We start from the raw sequence: 10,144 nt of genomic DNA, 5'->3' as shown, positions 1-10,144 counted from the left end.
ATGGATTACATGAGTAATGAAAAATTATGCTACATCACACAAGCACATATTTTATTTGATGAAAAATCGTGAAAGATTAAGAAAAAAAATGCCAGTTTTTTATGATTTTAAATATTGTAGATGGCTTGTGCGACGTCGAAGATGGGGATGATGAATAGTGCTGAAATGATGTTGAACAAGTTGCATTTGTATATCACTAATAAAAGGTAATATGTGATTGACATACTTTATGAATTCTTGAATCATCCTTACTAAAACACTGAAATTAACTCACCATGACGATTTTTCCGAAGGGATGCTACCTGGGGATGCTGAATTAAAAGAACGCATCAACATATGAATACGGATTTTTAAAGCCAGGTGACTTAATTTGGTCGTTAAAAACGATGTGAAATATTTACAACGTTCTGCAGTGTATTTAAAACCAAAAAAATCAACCATTTTGAAATCGAAGCTAGAACAAATACATATGGTACTTATAGTTCACCGTAGAAAAGTACTCAAATTACATACCCGGACGTAATAGCCCGCCTTTGTTTTACACTTACTTGATTACAAGTCACTTCCGGTCAACCGTGCGCTTCGTTAGTGTGTGATGTGCAGTCCGTTGGAATTTCAAGACAAAATATGAACGCTAAATGGGGTTTGCAGAGCTTTTATTGACATGTATTGCTGACAATGCAGGTAAACAAACATTTTAAACATGATTTTCGAGACAAGGTACAGAAATTTGTAAAACGTGCAACACGCACGCCTTACCGTGCCGACACGTACTTTCATGTGACACAGGTGTGAATTATCGATTATGCACGCTTTTAATGCTGTACGTAAATAACCTTTGCATAACATCAATTGGGGTATATATGTATACCCTATTTGAGGTATTATAGCTCAGTTGGGGTTATATACCCCGTATGAGGTTTGTGCGAGACCTGTTGAATCACTATTGAAATCAGTGATTGAGTGAAATGCGTGTGATGCCGTGTCCCCTCACTAAAGGTAAAAAATTAAAGCGATGTACAGCAGGAATTTAACTGGAAAATAAGGAAAGAAACGATGAAGTCTTGTACTTTTCGTACATCAGTGCCTGTAAAGTGGAAGAGTCTAGTACAATTTAAAGTACAAGAACTGAAGTACCTACCTTTACTGACGGCGATCAACGTTTATTTTTGCCGGAAGTAACTATCTCCAATCTAAAATTAAAAACAAAATCGGACAGTCCGGATTCGATGAAGTCTCGTTGTCGGAACGAGATTTCGCGTTGCCGTAGCGATGTTTGAAAATGGCGGCCGCACCGTACGTCAAATATGATGACGGGGCCGTCCCCGATGGATTTGCAGCAAACTGCTTCCCTGTTCGAACATTGTTGAGAAATACGGATGATGGTATGTTGAAATGAATTATTATTGCAAACCGTCATATGATTTGTGCTGGGCTTCATCCTAATTCCTATATTTTTATATCAGAAAACAAAGTCTGTAACTTGTTTTCCGTTCCAAATTCCAATGTTCTAAAATAAAGGAATTTTTAACGAATCATAATAAATCAGTTCATGTACGTATGTTTCAGAATATTCCTTACCAGAACAAAATATGAAAACGCCGTCTTAGTTACTCGATCAAGATGCATTTGTAAATTTCAAAGGTTAAATAAGACTGGGCACCTGCCTTTGGCATTTTTCTGTAAAACAATAAAGCACAACACACTTCTCACTCAGTAAATCTAATGCTTCGTATGTTAATAATACAGACAGTGCAATATAACAATAAAATTGCCAAGAAGTGTTGACTTAGTGTATTGTCAGTAATTGTTCTGGAACTGCATGGTTAATCAGATGATTGATCAGATCGGTATAACTCAATCCGAAGGGCTCCCATGTTTATTGTATTATACTTGCTGTATGTACTGGCAGGCGATTAGTACCAATTCTCGTCACTGGATGTGTATTTGTATGATCGCACACACATTTTCAGACAATTTTTTGTGGAAATCAGCATATCTTCTATCAGATATATATCTAGACGTAAAATCGCATGAGAATCATACACTATTCTATATGCATGCGATGGCGTAAACTGGTTGCCCGTCAGTACTATATAGCAAAGATCGTCGGAAAATGTGGATTCCTCAATATTGGTCACTAGAGCTTCCGACTTATTTTAAGTATTTGGAGAGTCCTCAAGGGTTCTTTCAATTTCAACTTATTTGGTGCCTGTTTCAAGCATTGGGAATAAGGTTTACAGGGAGATACCCTAGTATATATGCATGTGTATAACATTGGATGAGTCTCTAGGGCAAAGACTAAAAATGGGACTAAACATAACAGCCTAGCTCAAATAATCTAGCAAATGTATGGAAGGTACCCCCAAGTTGATTTGCTCAAGAATGAAGATGGTTTGTGCAAAGCATGGTAGATACAGGGCATGCAAAGTAATGATCTATTATATTGAAACCTGATTTTAGGAAGTGGAGCATGGCTGGTTGCTCAAAGAGCAGAACAGAGACGCCGCTTCAAGGCAGTTCTCTGTACAAAACCACGAACATATTCAAGAATCAAAGGGGAGCGGAAGCGAGCTGAGAAACAGGGCTCCATATTAGCTACACAGAGCTTCATAAATGATGACGATGATGATGTGGAAGAGCCTCCTGTACTTGATGGATTCTTTTTGGTAAAAATCTTAATTTATATCTCAATTCAAATTTGAACAAAGTTATAAAAATTCTTCTTTATCCCCATCTTTTTGGTACTGTATCTCGAAACCTCTGTATTGAATAATTGCCATGATTTGAATTTGTCAAAAAATCAAAACCCATGTACAACACATTTTCTATTATAATAGATATTGAATGAAAAGAATATATGCCTTTTCAACATAAAATGGTTCCTTGTTCCAGATGAAGCACTGTTGTGTTGAAGATCCTGTGGATTTGTGTTCTGTAAATATCGCAGGGAAAGAACTCACAGAATACAAGGAAGAGGATTTCCAACTGTTTGACAATGTGGCCTATGTCAATGCAGCAGAAAATTATCTCCCCCTTGGTAAGTTGTCCCTCTCAGAATAATATTCTATTTGACTAGCTGACATTTTTGCTATGCGTATGTTCTCAATCATTTGATTGTCTATAGTTATACCCAGCTTGTATAATAAATCTTGCCTTCAAACTAGCTAGTTCATCAGTCAAAAAGACAATGTTTTTGTAATATAAATGTATACATGTTCAGTTTAATCAGATGTAAGCTAATAGATTAAAAAAAACCCAAAGGATAATGTTTCTGAATTAAAAATAAAATTTTCATGAAACAAGTTCTTGACATTAATGATATTATCATCTTTCTTCAGAGGCTTTTCGGGGATTCCCAATTATACGAGAACTTGAGGTCCCTCTGAATGCCATTAGGAATATCAAACTGAATTCAGGGGATTATCCTCATCTAGAGGTTTGTATGGATGTTTTAATAATTCATATTAATATACCAGTAGTTATGATTTAAATTCAAATAAGAGAATGATTATCTTAAGATTGATTACAAAGTAGAGCTTTTAACTGATTTAATCATTTTATAATTGGTGCATTGTATTTAACATGAGTATTAAAGTCATTTGATTTGGTTTTAGATGGTTGATATGTCGTATAATAACCTCTCCCATGATGACGTCCTGGCCCTTGGTACATTGCCAGCCCTGAAAGTGCTCCACCTGACAGGAAACCACTTCCGCTCCCTACCAGCTGACTTGGCCATACCTTACATCCACCCACAAAGGTAAACATTGCTATAGTTGGCTTGTGTTTAACAAACTTAGCAAAAAACATATGCTTCAATTAGCATCTTCACAAAAATGGTGTTTTCATGTCAACTGTATCTTTTTCATCTGAAGCATAAAAAAATCATAAGTAATTGGAAAACAAAATAGTGTCAAAATATCTTAAATTTTGATACATTGTTTAGTAGTAAAAACGTTTTGGATGATAAATTTTTCTATTTATCTATTTTATTTATCTATTACAGTAAACGACAAGTACCACGCTTCAAAAATCTGGAGATTTTAATGTTGGACGACAACCGATTGTCTGATGTACGTGTGTTTGCGGCTTTAGCAGGCTTAAACAGGTAGGTTATAAAGTTGCCAGGTACGACATGACCATATAATTACATACATGTATAAAGAATAATGAAATAAACTAAATAAAAATTCATTCAATTGGTTATAAAGCAGCTGATGTTTTTTTACATATTGTCCTATAAAGATAATGAATACATGCATTCAGAAAAAAGTTCTTTTTCATTCAGGCTTAGACATTTAAATCTTGAGAAGAACGAGATATTTTATGTACCTCAGCTAAAATCTGTTGAGGGTACAATGGTTGTCAACGAGGATGAAAAAGCAACAGAAAAATTACGGAAATCTGCTCAGAAATCTGCTAGAAAGTCTGCAAGAACACCTCACTCAGGCAAACAGACAGAACGAGAACCAGAGGTATCAGTGGTAGTAGGAGAACCAGAGGGCGAAAAAACTGAAATGTCAAAAATGGATACAACATTGGCATCCGAGTCAATCTTAGCCCCAGCTAACACATTGGATGTCAAGTCAGAGGTGAAATCCATGGAGGACCCGGCGAGTAAAAAGCCAGAGACCAGTAACATGTCAGGTAAGATACGGCGTTCAGAAAGAACAATTGTTTAAGTAAAATAATTTCGAATAATTTTTATGACGCAGTGTAAGATTGTATTAGTGAACAAAATATATAATTTAATATTCCAATTCTGAGTATGATATCATATTTATGTTTATTTTACATAAGCAAGATTTGGCATGTATATACATATTTTGTATCATTGAATACTATGCAGCTATCATTCTTGAATCATCTTTGATGATGGTTAAAGAAGATGAGATTAAGGTGTTGCCTTAACATCCAATTTTGATGAAATTAATCACATCTGATAGAACTGAAACTTGGTGAAGTTATCATCAGTTAGTACAAATTGATATATAAGCTAAAAATAATTAAGACTAGGTCAATTTCTACCACTATCATCAGACTTATGCTAATTTCTTTATGTATTAATTTGGTTTGTTTAGATATGACTATTGGACCACAGACTTACACATTATCATTTCAAAACAAAAAGCAATTTATAATATTCAATGTTAAAAATATATGTTATATATAAACTGATTTTAGTTTATTGATTGTAAATTCATTAAAAAATTATAAGATATTCATCATGCTTTTTGATTATATCAGATTTGCTGGAGACAGAGTTTAGTGGGACAATGGGAGACTTATCGGCAAGGATTAAAGATCTGGATTTTACAGTTGTGTCCCCACGTATCATAGAAACAGCGAGAAGTGATGCCCCCAAACCGGCCCCCAAAGATGAGAGAACACCGTCATTCCCTCCCTTCCCTGAGCTTCGATATCTGAATCTGGCAAATAATACTGTGAGTATTAAAATAATTGTCAATTAAAAATATTTTATCAAACCCTTGAAGATTTTTTGGCATTAAGAAACGGCTTATACTCTGGAAAATATGATAACTAAACTGATAATTAATTCTGATCAATATGATGATTTAAGGTAACATTTTGTTGGTACCTTGGGGTATTTGTAGGTAAACATGATTTGCACGATTTTCATCACCGTTTTGGTTGTATTTGATACAGATAGCGGAGGAGGAGGCCCTGTTAGCCGTGGCAGCCTGGCCGATGTTAATGGAGCTTATCATCCACTCTAACCCACTAACCACTACCAAAAGTGGTGATCCACCACTTCTGTCACGCTTCCTACAGGACAGACTCGGAATCAAACTCATCCGAAAAAAACAGAATGACAATAGCTTCATAAAGCCTAAAGTGGAAATCACACAAAAGAAATCAAGAAAGGTATGGTAGTCTAGAGAGACTTATGCAATTTTTCTATAACACATTATATGCATTTCTAAATGCTGCAGAGTTAAAAACAAAAGGAGATAAATTATGAAAGTTAGATTGAAATTTTCATTGATTAACCCTGGCATTAATTCAAGGCATGCAGTGGAAACTATGAAATTTATAGAAAAGAATGAATTAACGTGAGTAGAAATTAGTACTCCCCAATTTCCAGTTTGCTGTATGAAAATTATTCTTTAATTAAGTAAATGAACATAAAAGTATTCACTTTACGACAAACAAAAAAAGACTTTAAATCAATTTTAATTTTTAATTTCTCTAGGTGACAACGATTGTTCCTAAGATCCCTAAGATTCCTCTGGAGGAGCGTTTGATGTTGGAGGCCCCTAAACCTCCCTCCGCACCCAAACCGGACCAGACACGACCAGCTCCTAGTCAAGTGGTCAACGCTCTTGACCTCCATAATAAACCATTGTCACCCATACCTGGTACCCCGGAATACAACAGACCGTTTTCTGCTGGATCTGAACCCAAACTACAAGGAAGTAAGGAGGAGGTGAATGAGACAAAGAACGCGTGGGAGGACGAGAGTCACCCAGTGGTGGAGGAGGAGGAAGTGGAGGAGAGAGGAGGATCAGCTTTCTTCATGACACAGGTAATGTATAGGTTACATGCTGGGCTTGTAGTATAAGGGCCAAGTCTTAGTAAAACAATATATTATTCCTTTATAATATAGGTAATTAATGAGGGATGAAGTATTCATTTAAATAATAATATCACCTTTTTTTAACATTACATATATCTGATTTTAGTTTTTGTCAGGGTAAGTGTACCTATTGATTTTTACATGTCTTGAATGCCTTCCATACAAAACAAATATTCTGTATTATCAAACCAATTAAAATTGTATCTTTGAGTAACTGTTTCGGTCTTTAGCTTTTACTGAACCTTTTTGATTGGCACAAATTAATTGTTTTTAAACAGCCAAATTACACTGTATAACCATTAGCAGTATAATTAACCTATCAGGTTTTCAGATATAATTAATATAGTAATGAACAGATGTTTTGATACGAACACTGGTTTGTGATAAAGGTTGATGATCAGGAAGGGGAGGCTACTAAAAAGGAACCAGAGAAGAAGGAGAGAAAGGAGAAAAAACACAGAAAGAAACATAAGGAAAAGATGAAGGACAAAGTTGACGATCGATACAAAGGTTACGAGCTGCTGCTGGATTGTCATGACGACCCAGAGTTTACAGCACCTAAAGGTGGGCAGTCTTACTTTTCCACTACAGCGTTCTGTCAATGCATATTACAGAGTTACCTCCCTTGTTTTCCGTAAAAAGTATGACAATACACTCGTATATTGATGACGCCACTATCAATACCTACATGTACCCACATGGGCAGCTGAATTAAGTATAAAGTATGAATATAATAGACAACCCTCATTTTGACATTGAATAGATATGAATAATTCCAGTTATTAGAAATGATTAATACAATACAATGACTAAATATCAATTCCAACATTCCACACCTGTAAATATCAATACTATATTTGAGATAATGTATTCTGGCCTCTACTGTTTTTGGTTTAATACTGTTTAAAGTTGTTTTCATATTAAAATAATTTGAAATGGCTATACAAAGTTTCTGATCTGGAACAAGAGTTTTATAAAAGACACTAATGGAAAGCATGTAATCAGTTTATATCATATTGTTTTTGTAGATATGCAGGGTAATGTCCGTGCCCTGAAATATGCCCTGAATCATGAGTTGGTGTATCGTGACTCTGCCGCTCACCTCGACCGAGTCACTCGTCATATTGAACCCTATAAGAAGGTAAATCAATGAAAGTGCAGATCATGTCATTGCTTGTTAACTTGGAGCTTTTTTACTCCATCATGACAACTTGCAAGTTCTGTTAATATGATTTGTTTCCAATTAATTCACAATCAACTGTATTAAAGGGATAAAAAATACACAAGAACAACCAATTATTATATGTAGATTTAATTTGGTTTGCTGTCCTTTTGGAAGATTTTACAATATTTGGAATAAACATTTGTGTATACCCGGGTAGATTGATTTGAAATTGTTTTTGCTTTAATTTCTTAATAAATGCTCAACACCACTCAATATTTGATTGTAACTAACATTTGTCTTATAATGATATGTAAACAGTGGACCCTTCCTGAACTGACGCCTCGCCGCACCAAACAGGAGGAGATCAATGAAACACTTGACTTCCTCCGGACACGCCCCACAGTGGAGGAGTCCAACCTAGGGGAGGTGCTGAAAACTCGCCGTAAACCACCAAGTGACCTCGCCGATGCTCAGAAACTACTAGGGGAGGTAATCTGGACTTAATTATCTACTGTTACTTAATGGAGTTAAAAAGCAGTATGTCAAATGTAAAGAATGCATAATAAATAAAAAAGAGAACAATTTACATTACCCAGGTATGAATTTTTATCGAAAGGTGAAATACATGTGATTCAAATTGAGTGGAAATGAATTTACAAGTGCAGGCGATTAACAATTTCTATCAGAATTACTTCATTGTAATTATTTCTGTTTTGAATTACCAGATTCAGCGTCGATACAATTCAGTACGAGTCAACTCCATGAAGGAAGCTAAAGAGGCAAGAACGATGATCAGCGGACTTCAGGATGTGCAGGGTTTAAAGAAGGATGCACATGTCACGATATCTTAGCCAGAAGTCTCTCCATATCATTGGAAATTGTGTGTGTGAAATCATGAACCATGCAATATGATTGGGGAAAAAATAAGTTTGTTACCATTTGTCAAAGCACAATCATATTGTACTCACAGCATTTGTGTCAGTGTGTATAATATCAAAAGGATATGTGTTTGATACATCAATGGTGTGAATCATTCTGGTCACTATAAACACATAAACAGAATGTGTATGCTGTGACATTTTGTAGATGTTGTTGAATGTACATGCATCTTAAACATAGCCAAATAATGTCTGGAGCCATTATACACTAGCTGATTTCATGAAATCAGTTTCTTATACTTTGCGATCTGTAGACCAAAACCCAACAAAACTGAGTACACGCATGTATGAGACATTTTTGTTCTATTAATTGGAACATCATGATTTAACATTTGATTATAACTGACAGAGTTACGTCCCCTAGTTTCACTCTGCTTGTGAGGCTTGGTTGAGATATAGATGTGATGGAGAGCTCTGTATGATGAGTTGTGTTAAAACTAGAGTGAGCTATGCCAGGAACTATACATGTTTGTATAGGTACTTTAAATGGTAATTTGTAGTGCTCAAACTTTTCAAAGGAAATGATAAATGGTTGAAACAGAATTAGTTGATGTAAAACTATGACAGTTTATAGTTCACATTATATTACTAACTTAAATTATTGTTTAGGAAAGAAAAATAGCTCATAGGGAAACCTTAGTTTTATTTTTAATCACAGCTTTTCTTTATTTGATAAAGGAATTGTTTTATAACCGAAAAGACAAGCTGTTTAAATATTTGAACATAATGCCAAAAAGGTTTATTCATTGTGATGTGACTTTGATGTAAATCTGTACTTACATATGACCCACATTTACTTTTCTTCTGTGCAATTTAAAATATAATCTGAAACAATTATAATAGTGAACTTTGCTTAGAATTATAAAACTGATCATACTGTTAATGACATTATACATGTATTAGTATTTGACAGACAGCTTGCTAAATGTTTATTGTTAAGTATAAGTTATTTCTCCTTCCATAGATTCAGTTTGATACTTCAAGATAACTGTGATAAATTGTTGAGACTTTTAATAAATTGTTGTTTGGATTGGATTCATGAAAAATATTATTTACAAGCAGGAATGAATGAATAGTTCCAAATTAATGCTGTTAATGATGATAAGAATTATGTGTAATATATTGTATCTATTCTAACTAACGTTTGTACTATATTTTTCACAACAGATGTATACATGTACATTGTTTTGTAAATTTATTATGAATACAATCTAAAACATAACTGAGGAATTTTGATTTTATCTGTCCATTTCTCTTTCTTAGGTAACATAAACAGATAAACACCATTCAAATAGACATTACATATAGCTGAGGATAAAAGTCCTTCAGATCTATGTACAAATATGTGACAGTAACTTTATTGTTCCAGACATTATTGATGAAGGTTGACCATTGTAAAGAAAGTCCATAGATGTTAATGGTAGATTGAGTTATGAAGAA

General features: G+C 34.5%; 2 protein-coding genes across 2 annotated transcripts in view; one reads left to right on the top strand and one right to left on the bottom strand.

Moving 5' to 3' along the window:
• The window catches only part of LOC138306841 (NF-kappa-B-activating protein-like), a 39,370-nt gene extending 38,139 nt beyond the window's left edge, over window positions 1–1,231 (bottom strand). Inside the window, exon 1 of the mRNA XM_069247339.1 lies at window positions 1,142–1,231. The gene's annotated coding sequence lies outside the window, so the exon portion shown is untranslated. The remainder of the gene's footprint in view (window positions 1–1,141) is intronic.
• Window positions 1,228–9,357, top strand: LOC138306840 (X-ray radiation resistance-associated protein 1-like). Its single transcript, XM_069247338.1, has 14 exons — window positions 1,228–1,385; window positions 2,464–2,669; window positions 2,896–3,040; window positions 3,342–3,439; window positions 3,618–3,763; window positions 4,010–4,111; window positions 4,292–4,650; window positions 5,251–5,447; window positions 5,671–5,889; window positions 6,218–6,550; window positions 6,991–7,165; window positions 7,630–7,742; window positions 8,085–8,255; window positions 8,492–9,357. The coding sequence occupies exons 1-14, from the start codon at window positions 1,283–1,285 to the stop codon at window positions 8,615–8,617; spliced, it is 2,493 nt and encodes an 830-aa protein (XP_069103439.1). The 5' UTR covers window positions 1,228–1,282; the 3' UTR covers window positions 8,618–9,357.
• Window positions 9,358–10,144: the final 787 nt, after the last annotated feature.

Source organism: Argopecten irradians, chromosome 14 (genome assembly GCF_041381155.1).
Source record: "Argopecten irradians isolate NY chromosome 14, Ai_NY, whole genome shotgun sequence".
Classification (NCBI taxonomy): domain Eukaryota; kingdom Metazoa; phylum Mollusca; class Bivalvia; order Pectinida; family Pectinidae; genus Argopecten; species Argopecten irradians.
This window is presented reverse-complemented; position numbering and strand designations above follow the sequence as displayed.

Excerpts from the sequence above, each read along its gene's own strand:
- LOC138306840 (XM_069247338.1), top strand. The coding sequence starts at position 1,283 with ATGGCGGCCGCACCGTACGTCAAATATGATGACGGGGCCGTCCCCGAT. Across the intron at positions 4,651-5,250 it reads AGAGACCAGTAACATGTCAG|ATTTGCTGGAGACAGAGTTT; the intron begins GTAAGATACGGC and ends TGATTATATCAG. Across the intron at positions 5,890-6,217 it reads CACAAAAGAAATCAAGAAAG|GTGACAACGATTGTTCCTAA; the intron begins GTATGGTAGTCT and ends TAATTTCTCTAG.